General features: G+C 39.2%; 1 protein-coding gene across 9 annotated transcripts in view; it reads right to left on the bottom strand.

Moving 5' to 3' along the window:
* Positions 1-21,382, bottom strand: part of STARD13 (StAR related lipid transfer domain containing 13) — a 285,456-nt gene that overhangs the window by 42,861 nt on the left and 221,213 nt on the right. Inside the window, exon 1 of one of the 9 annotated variants that reach the window (XM_088068370.1) lies at positions 19,749-19,767. The exons of the other annotated variants lie outside the window; for them this stretch is intronic. Within the exon in view, the coding sequence (XP_087924496.1) occupies positions 19,749-19,758 (10 nt within the window). The 5' untranslated portion in view covers positions 19,759-19,767. Of the gene's footprint in view, positions 1-19,748; positions 19,768-21,382 lie in introns of those variants that run through there. 9 annotated transcript variants of the gene reach the window in all.

Here is a 21,382-nt window from a genome sequence, read left to right as displayed (position 1 = left end):
TACTCATCAATAAATCCTGATAATAAGGTTTTCAAAAGTGAAATTTCATTGGAATTATTTTTTATCATGCCATATAATTAGTATTAGAGACAAGGTTATGTTTTGCAAGGAAGGGACAAATAAAACTGTCAAAGTGTTATTTTAGTAGTCCTAAACCTTTCATGGAATATTGTGGTACTAGTAATATTACAATAAAATACAGACCTTTTAAACTACTGTGGCTGAATACAATTTAAATGTCAACAGAAAAAGATCTTTTTCTTTTTTATGTGTAATTCTTCACCCTTGGTGAATAATAGTCAAATGATGTCCATTCATGCTCTGACTTCTTAGAGGGGTTGAAAGTGACAAGCCTGATTATTTATGGACATGAAGAGAAAATAAATCTTGTATGCTGAGAGATTAAAAGAGTGTGACTGTTTACCTTGGAGAGCAGATGAACAAGGGTTATGCTGAAAGGGTATAAAATCAGGGGTAATACAAAAATAGGAAATTGGGAACTACTATTCACTCTATACACAGCACAAGAACAGGGAGATTCATAAAAAAGAAGGAATGAAAAAGAAGGAAGGCAATCTGAACTGATATTGCCACAGAACATTGGTATCAGGAGATGAGTTGGAGCTGGAACCTTATCTGACTACTCACTGCTACCACCAGAGATTTGGAAAATAACTCTCCAGAATGGAATAAATGAAACCAAGCTAAAGAGAGTGTTATGAAAAGGTTATTCCTGATTAGATGATCAGCTTGTACAGCTTTTCCTTCTGAGCTACTGACACTTCTCTTACTCAGACATAGTTTGGGACTGTGTAAAATGTTTATTTCAGTGACTCCAACAACTGTTTTGTTCTCTACTGCAACCAAATTCTGCACAACCCAGCTGGGAGGCTTCTCATCTGCCTTTTATCTTCAGCAAGGCTGCATTTCCCAAGGAAAAACTGTGTGTTATTCCAGCAAGGAGTTAGAAAACTACATCCCCCTTGGGTGAAAGGATTATGCTGAACTCCTTTCCCAAATTAATGAGATACTGGTAAAACTGGTAGATCTGAGATTTATAGCGGGTTCATCAAGCACAAAACTTTACAGGTCTCAGAACAGTGTCTTTATTAGTATTTTTTTCCATTTAGGTATCATCAAGCTAGGTGTACAACACAATGAGTTTCCTCAAGCAAATAACAAGAAGGTGGCTGTGCAAACAGCAATGGGGAAATCAGAGTTTGCCATGCAGGAGAGACATTGTGCAACACTCCACATACTCTTTAAGCTGAGAGGTGACTTGCAGGGGCCACCGAAGCAGCCAGCACACCAAGACAGCAGGCATGCAGGCACACAATAAAGACCTTAGGAGTAGGAAATGTCCTGAGGGACTCCCACTTCAGAGCAATTAGCCACTCTATCAGGCAGTCATTACTATTCCTGAGAGTCTAGCATAAAACTGACTCCCTGGGGAATTATCCCATTATATAAACTTTCAAGGAGCTCCTGGTAACAAGTTGTATAGCACAATCAGGCATCTAAACATAAGAAATGAAATGAGATTTGCACACCAAGTGGTTTAAAAAGTTTCAGACATAACATTAATAACACTGCAGAGATGTTTAACAGACCCAACTGATGCTGAAAATCCCATCCATGTTATATGGTCCAGTAACGTGATAAAAACAAGAGATTCAGAGATTCAGGTCTTCTTCTGAGCATATTCTTGAGATTTTTGGTAGCTCCTTATCATCATCATCATCATAATCCCTACTTACTACTGGTTTCCTTTTCTCCTTTCCTTTCCATGTCTTCCACACTGAAGTCACTTAAAACTAACTTTCTGTCATTCATTTCTCTGACAACTTTGCTACCCACTGTCCCACATGCCCATTTAGTTTGTACAACCTTACTCCATGCTAGTTTGTTCCCCATTTTTTGCCATCTTTCTTTAAAATTCCTGAAACACGATTTTAAATCCCTCCTAACTCTCACTATCTTCAAGCATCACTTTAAAGCCGCTTCTCTTCTTAGCTTACAGTAGATTTGTACAATGCAGCACTTTGTGATGACACCAATAAAACAATAGCTTGCAACCCACATCTCATCTTGAGGCACTTTAAATGCTTATAAAAGCTGAAGAGAAAGTTATATATAGGGATCACTTCATCCCTGGGTGAAATGCAGCTGCATTAGGATGAAATGTGGCAGCTGCACATAAGAATGCTGCAGCAGTTTATGACAAGAAACAAGGAGAATACTTTAACCAGCTGAAACCACTAACAGGATTTATGAGATAGAATAAATTTGCATTTTATATATATACATATATATATAGGGAGCTGATAAGGACATCAGGCTCTCCTCCCTTTAGTCTTGAGAAAAATACTCTGGTATTGCTAATGGACAAAAGTGATTAAGAACTTGGTTTCCTCCACCTTCTCCTCCTTCCCCATTAGGATTTATACTATTTTTCTTGCCTTCTGACAGCCCCCATGAGTCTTGGCTTTGCACAGACTTGGAGGACAGAGTACCACCCACCCATTCTTCAGTAGCACACTGCACATCCCACCTATTTGGCCTGTCATTCAAAAGGTGAAAACCACTGACTTGAGAGTTATGAGAGTTCTTACATATAAGCACTGTATGCACACTGAAAAATGTGTTTGGATAATGCTCTGGAAAAATGTGAGTCTTTAAGGACTTTAGTCCTTAGTATTTTTAATGTGGAAGAAACACTATCAAATAGGTAGAAAAGGGGTAACAATCCCATCCCTTGGGATCCATTTAAAAACTTCTGATTACTCCTAGTGTCACTACAGGACAAATTCTGAAAACAGACTCTTCTTTTACAAGTTTCTGTCTCTGAGTTCCCAAGCTAAGAGATTTAGGCAGTACCTAAACTTCCATGTATTATGGACCAAAGAGTGCCTTAAAGATTGAAATAGCTGCTGAGCTCACATTGAAAAGGGAAATGCTGAGTCCAGCTGGTATTTAAAAAACTTCTTGCTCCCTGTATGTGTTATAAAGTGATTTTTGCAATGTACCATTGCTAGTCCAATACCTACAGATATTATAACTGCAGCTATATGTACCTATTCATTTTATATATTTCTATTATATATTCTTGTCATGTATCTTCTATTGAATCACTACTGTTGAAGAGTCCAAAGACTACAAAGCAGCTTTGCAGGAAACAACCTGGGTGCCTGGTGGACACCAATGGAACAGGAAGCAGCCATGTGCCGTTCTGCCAAGGAAGGCAAACAGCACACTGGGCTGCACTAGCAGGGATGACAGCTGGTGAAGGGAGGTGATTCTTCCCCTCTTATGACCACTGGTGAGGCCACATCTGGTGTGCCGGGTCCAGTTATGGGCTCCCCAGTGAAAGGAAAATACAGATTTACTGGAAGGAGCTCAGCACAGGGCTATGAAGACCATTAAGGGCCTGGAGCACCTGAGAGATGAAGAAAGGCTGAGAGAGCTGTGACTATTCAGCCTGGGAAAGAGATGCCTTGATGGAATCTCACCTGTGAGTATAAATATCTGAAGGGAGGGTGCAAAGAGGGCAGAGCCAGGATGTTCTCAGTGGTGCCCAGTGACAGGCAATGGGCACACACTGACACACAGAAGGCTCTGCACATCATGAAACACTTTTTTCCTGTAAGGTTAATCAAGCACTGGTACATGTTCCTCAGGGAGCTGGCAGAGGCTTCATCCTCGGAGATATTCAAAAGCCACCTAGACACAGCTGCCTATAGGTGGCCTTGCTTGAGCAATTGGGTTGGACAAGATGACCTCCAGATGTGCTTTCCTACCTCAACCATTCAATGACTCTGACATTTCAAGAAGTGTGTAAAAAGAATCCTGAACTTACCCAACAGTAAGGAGGAAGATACCTCCATCAGCAATATCATACTTTCCTTAGAGAAGAATTTCAGATTCACTGTAAGCTTCTCTACACCTCTTTTCATCTTGAGGAAATCCAGCACTATTGATTTTTCGAACCCAGAAAGTCACAGGAAGGGCAAGAATAACACCAAGGAGAGGAACAGCTAATAGGAAGTAGATACACATCAATTCCAACTGTGCCACTACTGGAAACTTGCCAAACTTTATAGTTGGAATTATAAGTGTTATTATCTTTGTAGCTGGACCAACTCTTGTATTAGATTGCTAATACTTTAATCACTAGAGCAGTGATTAAATCTATCTTCAATCTATACACAAGGTATGTTTCTTCACTGCACATAAAGTGCCCAAGGTGTTTTGTCTGGTAATCTGCCCTTGAGATCTGGTTTGAATTTGGATGCAGCAGATGGACCCTACTACATGTAGCTTGCAGCTACCCTCTGTCCTTGCAAGGTTTTCAAAAATGTCATCTCTTGCAAGGCTAGGGGAGACTTCCAAACAGCCTGAACTCAAGCAGCATACAAGATGTCTCTGGAGTGCCCTGACATTCAGAGGGCTCTCAAGAGGATGCAGTGCTGACCATTAGTTTTGACTCTTCTGTGCATTTGTAGCTTCATCTAAATACATCAATTTAATGTCTCTGGAAGTCAGGGTTTCCCAGCTCAATATCTTAAACTGGAGGTCAAGTTTCAGACTTCAACGCCTTGCTTAGATTTCCCACAATACCCAATGTGGTTTGCATGTGTGCGGTACTGAAGTTAATTGGTCAGACAGTAATTGGAGCTCGGCAGATGAAAGGCACTATGGAATGCAGGAGAATGCTTCATGTTATAATTTGAGTGAAAATGTAAACAATACCCCAAAAGATAGATGTTGCCATCATAAACTTTCTCTCTGAATTATGCAGATAAGTAGAACAAAACATAATTTCTTATCAACATATTAATTATTCTTTGATTATGCCCTTCATGTTCTGTAGATGTTCAAATTACATATACATATCAAATAAACAATCAGATATACATCAGAGAAACTCTACCCATCTGAGGTGGTCTTCATGCTGTGAATTTATATTAAACACTGAACATTAATATGAAAGTAACTCCCCTTGGAGATAGTACTTTGATGTATTAATAAAAAAGACTTCACAGTTCTTGTTTATCGTAAATTAAGATTAAAACACTTTCTTTTGCAGTTCTGTGTGAGATGAATAATTTGTAGTGCAGGGAACATTGATAAAGCATGGCACATACAGCAGAGTTCAAATATTCAAGACTGAGCTCCAAATCCATGTCTTGTGCAGAGCGGATACAATGCAAAGTGCTGAGCTCTCGCCTGGTGATATCAGTGTTATCTGCTGTTATCAGCTGATTAACACCATGAGCAGATCTGTCTGTAGATCCCACTGTTTCCTTTCTTTATACAAGGGCCTATGGAGAAAGATGTCCTGTGTATTTCTTCCAAAAAAGAACCCCAAACAGCAGATGGTGACTTATTCACACAGTTTAGCAAGAAACTGTCGTCTACTTAAAATCCCAGAGCAGGAGGGCTGACATTATCCTGGAATACACCTATAAACCCAGATGTCTTTTTCAGATTCACAGCCATACCCCTAATGTTGCCATTGAAGTATATCAACATTATTAACATTTCATCATGCCTCGAGACTGTAGTGAAAAATAATTTATAAAATGAAGGTTAACTTTATTTGTGGATAGCTACTGTTTTATTACAAGTATTTCTGAGAGGATCAAGCACCCATATCTGTTTAATGCTTTATTTCAGTTGGTATTTTCTGAAAGAACATTACTAAGGAAAGCTACCATGGTGTCTTTTATGACTCTATGAAGAAATGAAAAATCAGTAAAGTAATACTCAGTGCAAATTACTACTTTCTTTTATTGGACATTCTGAACTTGGTACACCTTGATTTTTGGAGCTGGACTGATCCTGTGTCAGTGCCAGATGTGACATGATAAACTGGCTCTGCCATGAGCAGGGGTTGGGCCAGGTGACCTCCATTGTTTGATGCTTCCACTAATTTTTAAAATTATTTGAGTGATGAAAGAAATAATATATACTTGTGGAAAGATGTTACTGTGAACTACATTCTGCCCTTTGCTTTAACTATGCAGTGCTGTAAGAACAGTGAAGTCACACCAGTGTGTGTTTCAGCATGATCTAGTCCAGAGCCACTAATTACATGGCTGCGTGCTGATCTTTTTAGAGTCATGAGAAAAAAACAAAGAGATTAAAGGAAACAATTACTCACCCACTAAAAAAAGAACATCTTTCCTCACTCTGTTTTCACAAAAGCACCCATTTTTACAAAAGTGCTTTTCAAACACTTTTCTCCACATGTAAACAGTATTAACGTGGGAAAGTCAAATTAAGGTTCTTTTTTAGAGAGCAGTGGAGCTACTGCTCAGACAGCTGCTCAGTTTCCATCATCCATCATGTGATGGAAATTTTATTTAATTTTACTGAATAGATACAGATAACTTCCAATATCCAAGGCCAGAATTTTAAGGGTATTTAAATTACCAAACTGGTAGGGTGCAGATTTTCAAAGATATTCAAAGTATTTAACTCTCATTTACCTCCTCAAGCACACTGGATTATGATTTACCCAGTCCTGTCTTCTACTATCAGGTGGCTGCAGACATTTTTTGTGCACTCCAGCACATACACATCTAAACGTTTTTTGAACATCCAAAGGGATGATACAGAGCCAACAGTTTTGCCAATGAACTCAAATGTTTTGGATATGTGAACTAACAAATTTCATGATTTTTATTCACACAAATAATTAGATTTATTTTGTTCATTCCCCTTTACAATGAAAGCTGCACTCCATATGGCTACAGAGCAACGCACAGAAAACAGGCTAAAACAATTCTTACATGATAGCTGTACATAAACATTTATTCATTCATACTGGAGGAAAGAAGGAACAGACAACTTGGATATGATGGTATGGTTATTTTTAGCCTTTTGGCTGAAGCCTTTAGTTTCCTTTCCATACATTTTTAAATAGAAGGCTGTGGGGGTTTTATGTGCTCCTCCAAGTAGAGAACAGACTTTTAATGCAACAAAAATACTGTTTTTCCATTCTGCAGATCACCTAGGTCTGTTTCCATCTAATAAGCCATTGTACAAAATAACTGTTTCCTATAACAGGAAATTCTGCTATGGCAGAAGTAACACTGGGTATCCATAGTACTGACACTTCTCCTTTCCTTACCCTTGTTACACTGTAGAGCAAATGGGAGCCAGATTCATAGGAACCCTGTAACTGACAATAATCATTGCCAGCAATGAAGCAGAGTTAGCAAAGAACTAATTAGCACACCACCCAGGACTAACAGCACTCTGCACTTTTTTCCTGTTATTTTTAGCTACAAGCAGGAAAGACATAAATTGCTCTTTTATTTAATAGCATGAAAGAGCTTAGATAAGTTAGATGTTTGCAGTTACCACTCTATAAAGCCAGACTCTGGCCTTCAGCTATGTTTCATATATTCACCTGGAAGAAGACAACTGGAAGGCAGGAGACCTACCAGTGCTTGCTCCCTGCTGCTGCCAGACAGTGGATCTGTGGGGTACCTGTCAGGAGACACCAAAGCTACCAAAGAAGCACAAGCCTCCTATTTTTGTGTCAATGTCTCTTGCTGGATAACAGGAGGGAATACAGAAGGGTTGGCTCTGCAAATGTCAGTGAAATACAGACCCTGTCACTTTTTAACTTGCTGGATGAATTTCAACTATTTCTTAATCTTCCCATAGTTGATGGGAAGTCATTTGGATAGTTTCAGTTGCTATCTCATGGATGGAGTCCCTTTGCTCTGACTGCTGGAGAGCACATTCCCACTCGTCTGAATCATTAGTGGCCTGACTGTGGACAAAGATGGCTTGGTCTCTAGACAGTGCTAGCAGCTAGATATTTGGAAAGTAAATGACTAATCCCTTGCCCAGCTAGACTTTCGGTGGGAAACAAGACACACATCACTTAACGCTTACACCTCAGTTTAAAAATGGAAAAGTTATTCTTCCTTCCTTAGGAAGCAAATTTGTTAGACTACATATGCTGAAGTGTGTACTATGCTCAAAATATGCTCCAAATCCATGAGGGCCACATATTTAGCTTGCATGAGCTTGTCTTCTTTTACCACTTTAACAAACAGGTGGTCTCTTAAACTGGAGAGGTTATTTTTTTTAGTACTACTGAAGATTTAGTCCAGCCATTGGCTGATCTCTAAATTTACTTATTTCACAGTATTGTCTGCCCACAGACAGACACAAAACACTTGCTTTTCCAGCAGATATTACCCAGTTAGAGTCAGAAGTTGCCTTAAGCCATGACCTGATTCTGGATCAATTAGAGTGTTCACCGGGAGATCAATGAATGTAAGTCCATGCTATAATTTAAGGTCAGTTTAGTCCAAGAGAGAGACTAGCAAAATAAAAAAAAACAAATAAAGATCATGGGTTTTTATAAAAAACTGAGAAGAGTGCTGAAGTGCATACTTGAAATATTTCCTCTGAACTCCACAGTGTGGCTGGCACAGTGTGGGTTTAACACTTGGTGCCTGTTCAACGTGTGCTACGTGGATGCACCAAGCCTGCACACACACTTGCCAAGCAGAATGACAGAGGTGATCTGACTATTTCTGAAAAATGAAGTGTTTATGGCTTGCTCAGTTTCAGAGTATGTTTCATAATCTTCGACACTCACAATGTGTCACTCATGGGCTTGCAACATATTCCTTCTGAACAGAAGCTGCTTTGTGCTCATCACTGAAGAAGCATGTGCTGTGCAAGTGCCATACTGTATTTTGGCAGTAGCTGCTAGAAGTAAATTTACTGAGGATTAAGGAGATGGAAGGCAGCATGCCTCACACTGTAATTCTGCAAAGCATTAAAACATCCTGCTTAAAGAAGAGATGAGAGATGGCTGTTATTCAAAATCTTGGGGCCTGAGGTTCAATTTGTTTTGACCAAATTTGCATTTGGTTCTTGAGAAGTCCCTGAACAACAACAGCTGCCCTTGCCCAGAAGGAGCGTGTGAGGACACCTCCCTCCTTTGGAAGTCACCTTCAGCACAAGGTGGGAGCTGTCCCCAGGGGCACAGAGCCACTCAGACCTGCTCCAGAGGGCAGCTCCTGCCAGCTGCTATGCTGCCTCTGGGATAAGCCCTTCCCCATCTCCAGATGTGCTCCATGAAGTACAGGATTCCAGGGCTGCCCTGGGTTTATGTCCCCTCAAGGCCAGGAGAATTAAAGTATGTGCTGAGGACATGAGACATTTTTGGCTGTCCAGAGCTACAATAATGACATACAGATATGCAGATAAACACAAAGATTGAAATTTGGTTGTGTATGCTTTGAAGGAAAGTTGGTTTTTTTTTTCCAAGCATATTCTTTTTCTAGACTTGACCTTGGTCTGCACTTTTAAGAATCTGACATTTTTTGATGGTTTATTTCACTTTCAGATTTTGGCAGGGTGTAGCCTCAGATATGCCAAAAGTATGATGAGATAAGTTATTCTCCAGACAGAAACAGAAGCAGAAAGCAGGCAGTTGCCTACAAAAGATGGTCTCTCCTACAGATTTTGCTATAAAAAATGCCCAGCTCAATTTTTGTAAGAAGACTAAATCTGACTATGAATTCTCAGCAAAATGGCAGTTAAAGCTTTCAAATAACCACGTTAGAGCCCACACGTCACTCTGAAACCACTGGTCAAAACAGAAGACACGATAAAGATATTTTGATTTAAGAGATAGGCTGTATTTTGCAGGGAGTGTTGGAGTTTTAATGTTTCTTATGATGTTTTGCCTAATGCTTTGCATTTTACAGTGTTTTTTTTACACTGTAATGGTAGTTAGAAACTCACAACCCACGGTGTTCTGTGGCCAAGGCATTAGGCTCCAAAAGCTTACTTATTGTTAAGCAATCACATTGGTGTACTGAAAATTACAGTTCCATATTTTCTGGTACAGCTCCATATTTAAGAACAAACAATAAGCGAAAAAAATAAATAAATAAAAAAAAAAATTAGCCTAGAAGCCACTGCTTTACCTGCACTGGAGGATGTGTAGGGAAGGCAACAGTGCCAGAAGATGAAAATTATAATTGTGATGCTCCATTGGGCTAGCTGTGATTTTGGGAAGAGATCTGGGGCTGTCATTAATCTTTCCATAACTCCAAGCCAAAGCCAATTTGAGGCTGCTAAAAGTAGCCTCGAAACTGAGACTACAAAGCTCCTATTTGTTGAATGTATTTCAAAGAATTTCCTTCATTCATTGTTTACCAGTCTGGCCTTTCCTCTTTGGGGGTAGAAAAACATAATGAACACTTTTCACCTGCAAGCTCAAATCCCACTGGAAAGAACTTTTTCAGGAAAATGTTATTGTGGTGAGGATTTTCAGGGAGTGTTGGAGTTTTAAAGTTTCACATGATCTTCTGCATTTTTCTTCTAAATGAACAGGAAAAAACTCATCTGGCTCTCATTTGAATTCTCAATAGACTTCAGAGAGGAAATTCCAACCAGAGCTGTATTCCTACACCTAAAATCTACGTGGGAATGATGCAGCATGCTTGTTTCAAACCAACAGAAGCCAGAAGAAGCAGACCTGGGTCAGTGACACACCTGCGTGTTCCACACAACACTAATGGTCTCAGCAGAGGGGCTGGTTTTATGAAACAGCCTTCAAAAGGACATGTCAGAACTTAAATATCTAGAAGACCTGCTTTCACAGCAGCCATTCCACCGTGCATGCAGAATGTTTATTAACATACATGGGAATTTTCAGTTGTAAAGAATGGAAATCCTCTCACCTATCTGCAACTGCATTGGAACTGTTAATCCTAAGTGCTCCTGAAGGCTAGGGAGAGAAGGAGGTGCTTCCTTTAAAATATTTATCTTATCTTAAAGTTACTATCTGAAAAAGATAAAATGGCTTGTGCACAGAAAGAGCTCATTCTTTTCTATGGGCTATACAGAGAATTTGTGAGGAACAGGCAAATAAAGCTAAAGACATTTCCAGTGAGATTCCTCTTTGAGGGACATCCTGTGTGACTGTGTGACTTAAGGTCCCTAATTTCACTTATTTGCACCTGATATTCACTATCTGCAGTAGTGGCATAGTGATCTGTATCCATGTTTGCAATAGGATTTGAGATTTATGTAGGAATATTCCTGTGTAGGTGCTCAGTGTTTACCACAAAAAGCGTGCATTTCCCACACAAAGCATATCATGGAATTAGCTACCTGACCTCAAAATCCACTAATCTGAAACATAAACAACCAAGTAAGTACTTATGTTGTTCACTCCCTAATCGGCACAACGCCTTATTGATGAGCCACTCATCTGCTGGTTTCCATATATATCTCTATGTATATATTCTCTGTGTATATCTCACCAGAATTAAACTCTGATTATCAAGATTCCCCTCCTGCAGTTGATACTATATATTCTTGGTATGCAGGCTTTCTTAACTGTTTTATAAGATGAAGTATCTCAAGCTTATAAACAACTCCCAGTACTTTTAAGTTTAGGAATTTGCCAGCAAAATGCTTTTCTTTCCCTAAAAATGTGGGCTGTGTCTGGACAAAGACGTTAGCTCAAATCACGGGGTTGGTTCCAAGTCAAAGCCAGGTTGAGGGCAGACAGATGGGTAGGCATCTCCACTTTCCAGCTCCCTAAGAGCCTGTTCTCCCTAGACAAAACAAGGGAACTGATTGCTCAGTGCACAACAGAGACTAATGTGAGAACGTGATCCTGGCAGAGCCTCACCAGAGGATTCTTGTAATTGATGTGAAGACAATATAACTGATTTGTAGACACATCACTCTGCACCACGCTTGCTGTACCAGCTTTCCACAACTGTTGTTGATTGGCTTCATCCCCAAGCATTTTTGTCTCTCTCAGTTTAGAAACTCTGTGAAGAAACTTGTAATAGCAATTGGTTGGTGCCATGCCTGCTTGGCACGCTGCGCTGCACTCTTACACAAATAAACAGGGAACACGATGTAACACCACAGCAGCAGATTTAACTAAGATCCAATTGTGCTTGGTGCCATCTGAATACGAGAAGAATGTTCCCTTAAATGAAAAATCTTCCATAGAAAAACAAGTTCACCCTTCATAATTATGTACCATAACACGGGACCATACACCATCTTTGACTTATGACTTCACTGGTAAGAAACTGGCCTGTTGGAGCATTTCTCTTCCACTGTTCTATACTGTTCCTGCTGCACAGATCTGAATTTGGGGTGTCTTTTAGAGCTAGTATGAAGCCAGTCTTTGCTAGGAAGTGGTAGCCTGCCCAAAATCAGCTCTCAAGTAAGTTACCTTTGGCTGAACCACCAGTGTTTTGATGACGGAGGCTACTAGTTCTTGATTTATATTATGAGATTGTAAGCAACTAGAAAAAATAGTTTATATTTAAAGGTACAATTTATGAATTTAACTGTCACACTTTTACTGAGCTCCTCACACCAAAAGCTCAGTGACAGCCTGAGTAAATGCTTTGACTTGAAACACAAGTCACCTAAAAAATTAATGATGAGTTATTTTCCCAAAAGTCTTAAGGACAAACACATTTCCAGGGCCTCTGAAGAGGAAATACCTCAGGGAGAATATTGTTATTAGGTGACACTGAGAAAATGCTTAAGCAGGAGTGATTGAAGCAGACTGTGTACCCTAAGGATTTAATGAGCAACTTGAAGGAGTTGATGGCCCGAGGCATAGCCTCAGGTCATTAAATCTCAAATGGTTATTAATCCCTAGGAAATGCTTTCTGTCAAGGTCATTAGTGCTATTATACAGTGGAAATTGTGGGTGTATCAAGAAATTAGCATATAAGCCTGTTTGCAGAAAAAATGTTCTCAGAGAGCATGGGCAGGTCGTTTCCAGGAGGATGCTGCAGTATCCACAAGCCCCCTGGCTTGGCTGAACTTCCACGTCCGTCTCTGCACCACTTCTAAACTGAGTTGCTCTTTTGCAGAGTGGCACTACAGGAATCTTACCATGCACTGAGCACTTGAATTAGCAGTTTGGTGTAACTCCAAGGGACAACTTTAGCTGAAATTCCACCTACTTAGCACATGATTTTAGGTTGGAGTCCTGCCCTACCGTTTGTTTGTTTCTTAGAATAAACCCAGGAATTCTGATTCAATTGATATGTGCACTAGTGACCATAGCATTTGGCCGAAGGCTGAAACCATACAGGTGCTGGGATCACTGCCCTTTTCTCTAAAGGAAACTTCACTGCCTTCAAGCAGAAATACCTGGAACCAGAACAAATATATCTAACATGGCACATGTGGGGTCAAGGCCAAGAGACTGATCAGCAGGCACAGAAGGGAGGTGGTGAGATCCCAGTCTGGGATTTCCCTCTTGGAGCCAGTAAGGTGCATGGGGCACCTTGTGAACAAAGCCTCAGTTTCACAGTCACTGCTAACATCTTCCTATTAAGCAAGGATAGTGTTGGTGCACAGATCCTGTGACTTTTTATAAACAGAGTCTAGAGATCAGGTAGTTATTTGGTGCATTTTGTGCAACTAAAACCATGACTGGGTATCAGACTTAGTAATTATTCTTTTTCCACATTCTGATGCTGGTTTGTGATTTGAATCTGGCAAACCAAATCCTACAATTCTGTTGAATTGTTTTTGTGGATCCAATTTTCCTACAGTGTAATTTTATCTACTAGAGCGGTTATTCTGAATTTTGAATTAGGTTTATTTACAAGTCTCCTGGAGATCTTATACAATGGTATAATAATGATAAAATATAATAATATAATAACTATGGTATTGTAATGATCAGTGCTTGACTTTTAAGGTAATGCAAGAGATTGCAACTACCTAAATCTCTCCCTTCTGCTCTAAACTAAGCAGAAAACCCAGAAAATGGTTACATAGTAAAATCATTTTGGTTACATCCCTAAGGATGATTTAGCACCCCAATTACGCAGCTGTTGAAATTAAGTGATCTTTTTTTATTAGAGACCCTGAGGAGATTTAGAAAAAAAACAGTACATTATACTAATATAATTATATTATACAGTATATTCTACTAAATAAAGAGAAGGAACAAAAGGACATCATGATCTATTTAATTCTTCTGACAATGGCTGCATTAACTGATCAATGCTTAGACATGCATTGCTATTTACTGTTTGATTAAGCGTCCTCACATTCACTGGCATCAGCTAATGCATCCTTAGTAAATGGAATTTATGCAAATGCTATTTCAATTACACATTTCTACATAGGTGTCAGGAACATGCTCATATATGGGAAGCTGAGGACAAGTTCCCTAGTTACCTCTTTTTTTTTTTTTTTTTTTTTGTCTGATTGCTTTCCTGAGACATATTCATTGAATGGAATTGGTAAATTATTGAAGTACAGAAAACTACTTTCACAATGATATTAAGGAAAAAGCCTTCCCTTGTAGGATATAACTTCATGGTTTTTGCGTGTATCGGGTCTTTAATTTCATCAAGCATATCATTGATATGCTTGAGCACTGATACTGTAAGAAATGAAGTTACACTTTTAAAATGTAAAAGATGAAATTGCACTTTAAAGATATAAATATAGCTGAATATTTTTAGAAGGAAATCTTTGCTTAATTTAAATGTTAGACATCATTGTAAATACCTAAAAAAGAACTGCATACATATCACAGTAAAGAAAATTTTATTTGGCACTACTGGCTTAGACATGGCTGTGAAGCCATAAATCAGATGAAGTATGTATTTGGATACTAAATTATTTTTGGACTTGGAAAAATTCGGTAATTCTATATTTTTATAGCAGTATATTCCTGTAACCTAGATCACAATCAAACGATACATGTAAAGCAATTTTCTTCTGAGGAAAAAATAAATTTAAAGTCCTGCTGTAAGGGGTTCAACTGTGCAGTTCCACACTCTCTTAAAGAATAAAGCTTTTCTCCTGATCAAAAATTTTCAACAGATTTTTGTCATTGAAATCACTGTACCTATATATGTCTAACATTAATTTCTATCCTTGCTTTTCTGGATTGTGCCATAAAGCATGCATATTGTGGCATGTACTATTGTACTATTTACATAAAAAGCAGATCTGTAAAAGGACAACACATCCTTCATCTCTCCTGTATTTCAACAAAATAGAGAATTCCTTATTGCTGGGCTCCTTTTTGCTTTTATTTTCACAAGTATCTTTTCCCTCTGTCTCTCCAACTGTGTTTTTATACTGTCTTGGTTTTCACAGCTATCCCACTAATGCTCAGGGTACTTCAGTGAGTCTCTGTCAAATTTAATTCCTCCATGTGCTCTGTTACTGAATTTAGGAAAATGCTGAACTCCACTGCCTGTGAAGGCAGTCACATTTTCTTCACTGGATCTTATGGAAACACAGAGTAATGAATAACTTGATAATACCAACATCTGACTCATATACTGGGACTGATAATAACTGCAGCCACATCCTGCACAATGACCAGTTTAAAAAACATTCAAATAAATAGAGTTGCCTTCTCCTCCTCTCAAGGATGGCCATGCACATTTTTATTTTAAAAAGAATTAATCTCAGAAGTTGAAATAAACCATGGAAAGTAAGGCCAAAGTGAAGTGAAAGTTCATCTAAACCACTCTTTGTCAAAACCTGCAGGACAAATATTTACTCTTCCTTAGAGGAATCCTGGATTCAGGACAATTTTTGAGATACACCTGACTAAACAGGTTGCTTTGGTCTCAAACTGGCTAGGTGGCAAATTTACAACTCTTTACTGAAGTTGATGTTTTGATGATACAGTTCCAGCTCTGTTCTCAGGAGGAGACATTAACTTGAGCAGTGTGTGGCTGGAATGCGGTGCTTACTTTTCCAGACCTTGCATTTAACTACCTCTGGACTGCCACACCTGTAGCAGAAACCCCATAAATTTCTCTTCTTTTCTTGCAAGCTGTATCTTATACTCCTGCCATGCTGGCATCTCAGCACCATTTGCGTCTCTGCTCATAGAAATGTTGCCATTTCATTCAATACTGCTTTCCATGGTGTGTAAGGGGTGCTGGATGATAACCTTGGCTACAGATTCATTAACCCTCACTTCTTCTGATGAGTACAGAAGTGCAGATCTCCCCAAACTGTCACAGGTTTGTTTAGTCAGAGGTCTGCATAGCTGTGAGTTTCAGAAGGCAGAAGAGCGGATTCCAGGAAAGCAAAAACACCAGTGAATGAAAAGCTAAGAATATACTTTGGGTGAAGCATGGAAGAGGGAATTGCCAGTTCCTCAAATAACTTGTTTATTTAACAGTATCATGTTGGGCGGAACTACGTAACTGCAATGACTCTGAGTAACTCTGAGTACTTATGTCATGATAATGTGATGGATTATCGTGAAAGTCTACTCTCAAGGGAGCAATACGTGTGTCAGGCAAATACTGTCCTCTAAATAGCCCATGGTTATCCCACACAGGGCACAATGAACAAAAAGTGTGTCTGACCAGCCAGGAGTATGTTCTTCCAAATAAAAGAAATCCCTAAATTACAATCTTAGTGAGAAACATCTCTCCACAACAATATTCACAACGAATATTTTTATCAAACACCAGACTCTCTCACCACTAATAAATAACCTGAAGAGTACATTCCTGTTTAGTATCAGTAACAATATCAGCATTTAGCCCTAAAAGCTTTAGCATTCAAAACCTTGTGAGTAGACCACAGACAATGATGACTGTGTTTCTCTGCTTTGGCAAAGAAAGATATTCAGTCAAATATACACTTGTTTATTTATATCTCTTTGAAAACATTGACAGAATTCAAAGAACAAAATCCCTCTATGTATAAACAAGTCTCTACGTTTAGCTGGTAATCCACAGCACATGTAAAGTAGTAAAGAAGCATTAATTAGTATTAATTAATTAATTTTTGTCAAATTCTTGTTTTTCTTCAATCTCAGGGCCTGACCACTAATATCCCCCAATAACACTCCAAAGCATCAATGCAGAGACCGCACTCCTACCCACTGCCTGCTCTTTTCTACTTCCTTTCCTTTAGAATACTTGAAGGCTGAGGTGGTAGGACACAGAAAAGATGATATTTAGTCTCTCTTCCAATTCAGACAGGCTTTGAAGGAAAGCAGTGTAGGCTTATCCAAAAAACCAGATTATTTTTTAGAAAATGTTTCAACTTGCACACACTGAGTGTGAGCTTTACCAAAGACACCTCCTGTAGCACTAAACAGCAGCAGATCTCCTTCCTCACTTCATACCTCAGTTTCACGTTTCAATTTACAGTCTGTCTTGATAGTTCATCCTGCGTGTGATGAACAAAATCCAAACAGGGAACTGCATGAAAAACATCCTCAAATGCCCTCTACTATTGTTTTCCATTTTTAATGCTAAGGAACATCTTATTGTGGTCAGACAAGATAAAAATACAGATGCAAAAAGAATAATTTAGAAAATTAGTCTTAGAAAAAGCTGTTACTCAAGTGTCTGTCAAGGGGATGAGGTACAATTGTTCTGTTTCATTAATTTTTAATCACATCTGGCAATTGGCCTCAAAAGCCTCCAGACTTTATGATATCTCAAAATAAAAAGGGCAAAATGATCTCCTCCATCATTTTGGAAGACATCAGGCTATCTGTAGTAAACGTAAAGCCTCTTCCAAAGCAGCCTTAAGGGCTTAATGCTAAGGGAGCTGCTTGAAGGACAGCAATTATCCCTGAGACCAGTAGCAGCAGCTCATTTTGATCATAATGATACCATACCCCTAAGGCAAATATTGCTTTCAAGAGATGAAAAAATGAGAAATGACAGCATCACAAATGAGACCTCAGGAATATTAAAATGGAAGATCCCTAACTGAAATATAATAAATAGCTTTGCTTCGGGGTTTTTAACCTTTATTTATTTAACATTTATTTAGTAGTTGTTGCATTCATAAAAATAGAAAATTCGTAAGTTATTTAGATCCATTCTGCCAGATACCTTCTCAAGTAATTTTCTACTGGAAAAACCTGCACTAGCCACTAAATAAAATTTTAAATCCTAACCATAGCCAGGATGTTCTTCTAAAAAGCAGACTCTGGGCTTCCAAATCTGGCTTCACTTCTTAAATGTTATTTAATAAAATGGGCACATATAGTTGATAACACTTTTAATAGTTTGCCACTTTTAAAGGTGGCTAAGTAGTAAATGACCAAAATAACTGTCACTTCATAGGTGCAATGTACTGATACAATGCTAACAATCTCTGAGCTGTAGAAGTGTTTACTATGCTTGGTAAGTTCAGAGCAAATTCATCACTGGCTGAGCTGGAACACATTAGGGATGAACTGGTAGGGTGAGTCACACATTTTCCACATGATGGAGAAGCGATTCAATTGTTGAATTGCTCAACCATTTTTCACTATAGTACTTTAAAAAATTTACCATAAACCTCAAAATGTATTCCTTTTATATCTTCCTTCACAACACAGCGCACAGAGCTTCACCCACTAATTTCTTTGTAAGTCTTTTAATTTTCACATGCATTACAATATATTTGTACAACTGCTTCTTAAAGAAGTAATATTCATATCATCTGTCTTTCTGGGGCACTCTACTGCCTCCCCCCCCCCCCCCCCCAAAATAATTTCAGAATCTACTGGCCAGTTTCAGTCGAATCTGACAGGAGGAGCCACGTCTTAAAGATACTACATTTTAGAAAAGCTGGTGCTGAGTAGAGGGAAGTATACAAATTAGCATTCCAGTAAGGGAAAGGCATTTGTGGGATGACCCACTATGCATGCTGAGAAGCAGCAGACAGTTGGCTGCAGAGTACACAACATTCTGCATCAGCATCAGTGTCTGTACCACTTCTCTTGCAAATATTTAAGGGATGGGAGAGAGAGCTGAGAAGTGACATGGAGGAGGGAAAGGACTTCTTTTCAGTGAGGTGGGGGGAAGGAATCCAAATTCGTAGGAAACCAGGCTGCACTGATGTCAGCGCTCAGAAAGCAGAAATTCATTTAGCTCAGTTTTACAATAATGTGTAAGATGGAAATAAAGGTCAACAACCACTAGTCATCCCCCGGTGATGGGCTGTTCCAAGTTTTGGCAGCTCCAGGATGACTCATGCACAGAACGCATCACTGCTGCATTCTTCGCCAGTGCTGCAGGAGTGACCACATAATGTCCTCACAGTACAATGTCCTCACACTGCTCTCAGCCCCATCCCTCTCTCACTCCCACTGATTTCTTCTTTAGAAAATCCAAGAGAAAAAGATAGTGAAGGGCTGTGTCACAGAGTAGGAGCTCTGCAGCTTACCCCTGCCCTGAGCTACCTCCACATTTGCCTAGGTCCAAAAAATCTCCTAGAAGAGTAATTTGCAAGAAAGGGCCTTGGAGCATTATATTTCCCAGTCCTACAGATCTACCAAGCTCCAGCACGTATGTCTCTAGAAGAGACAGCAAAAATGAGGACATAATCATGGCCATATCAAATTATCAAGCAACCAGCAATTCCCCAAATACACATCAAATCCAACATCTCTGCAGACCCATCCTCTGTTTCACAAACCATTTCACAATGAAAGGCTGTACAAAACCCAACTTTTATCCATACCAGCCAAAAATATGTAATACATTAACAAGAACAAAGCTTTTACTCAGCACTTTTTGTGGCGTGAAGAGACAAATTTGCACAACTGTTGTCATCATTTATATTTCATTACAAATCCAAAATCACTGACCTTGCAACAGTGATGCTGAAATATTAAATGACAAACTAGCTGGTGCCCTACAGAGCTTACAGTCCTCACAGACAGGCAGAGAAGGAAAGGATAAAAAACCAAGAGCATGGAGACTTACGGATGGTCATCCTACGACGGGAGGAATTTAGCTCTTCTGAGTTAAATGTAGGAGATGTAAGCTCAACCCACTCAGAACAAGTAGAGCCCAGGACTGCCTCTCTCTTGGGGGAGTGCTCTCATTCTTGGGCTATTATGCAAGAGTAAGATAAGTCACATCCATCTTCAAATGAGTAAAACCCAACTGCATGGAGCTGCCAGCATTTATTTCCTATTGTTCCTCTATAATCCCAGTGGAAGAGGTATTAACTTGAATGAGGTAGACTGAATCATCCTTGGGTAGGTGGGTGGATGGATGGATGGATGGATGGATGGATGGATGGATGGATGGATGGAGAGGGGGAACAGATCTGCCTCATATCTTCAGTAAGCAACTCCTGCTCTCCTTAGACTATACAAGGAATTTAAGCAGTTGTGACGTATTGACTGGACCATCTGCTTAATCCCAGGTACCTAAATCTTGAATTAAATGGAGTGGGTTCTCCATAAGAAACATAGTCTCTCTAGTAAATGCCACAGTTTCTTGATTTTTCAGACAAATACCATGGTATCGTTAATTATAGTGAGCCTGAGTTGCATCTGGAATGAATTAGTGTTGTTGCTGCCAACAACTGACCTAGAAAATCCATGTAAGACCATTGCAAGAAAATGAGGCTCTGTGTTAGGTGGGGCCTTATTGCTAGGAAGACCTGGATTGTTCTAATCCAAAAGATTAAAAACATTATTCCAAATTATGCTCTCTGACTTAGCACAGTAAACAACCTTCAAAATCACAATTTAGTAACAGTGCCTTTTGTCCCTACTTGCTATCAATGGCAGACTCTTTTCTCTTTCTTTTTTTCAAAGTTATCCAGAAGAATACAACAGGATAGACCTAGGAACCAAGTGCTTTTTCAAAAGTAGAACCTAATTTAATCTTTACAACAGAGAACAGAAGAGCGTGGGTTTTCTCTGACTGTGGACTTCTTGTAATTTCATGGAAGATAAATATTTAGATAGCAACCAACGGGATATTTAATTGTCAGGAACTATTATATTTAAAGAAAGTGCTAGAGATTTTCAGACTTGTTTTCCTACATGTGCTGACAAGCCATTCCCATCATTTACCTTCTGTATGATATATAAATACAATCACTGCTGTAATTTGTAAATTGTTAACATTAGGACTGCAGGGATGGCTATGTTTTCAGTTGTACATTAAAAAAAAAAAAAGACAGATTTTACATCAGCATCTGGCTGACCTTCATTACTTTCCCATCCACTATTTGTACCCCTCCTCCTTCTCCTTGGCCTCTCTATTTTTTTCCTTGTTGTGCCCCTGTCTGATTTCATCGTGGAAGCTGCACAGCCTTGCTGTGCAGCCTTGCTTGCTCTTGGCTCCTGTGATACTCATAAACCATGAGACAAATAAACACAGGGGGAAAGGACAAAACCAAAGTAGGAAGAGATCTGGAAGACCCAGCTATGTGGATCCTCCAGCTGTGCACATAATTAGTCCATGGCACCATCTGAGCCAAGACACAGCATCCCACCTACTCCTTCCATCCTGTCCTCTGCTCAGTTTGTGTGAAAATTAAAACTCTTCAGGTCAGGACCATAACTTCTCATAAACGTGACCAGCACTCACAGAAATAG

Source organism: Pseudopodoces humilis, chromosome 2, assembly GCF_049639895.1.
Source record: "Pseudopodoces humilis isolate 2021_Gansu_Grassland_sample_001 chromosome 2, ASM4963989v1, whole genome shotgun sequence".
In the NCBI taxonomy this organism is placed as follows: domain Eukaryota; kingdom Metazoa; phylum Chordata; class Aves; order Passeriformes; family Paridae; genus Pseudopodoces; species Pseudopodoces humilis.
The sequence above is the reverse complement of the archived record's forward strand: the minus strand, read 5'-3'. Positions and strand labels throughout refer to the sequence as shown.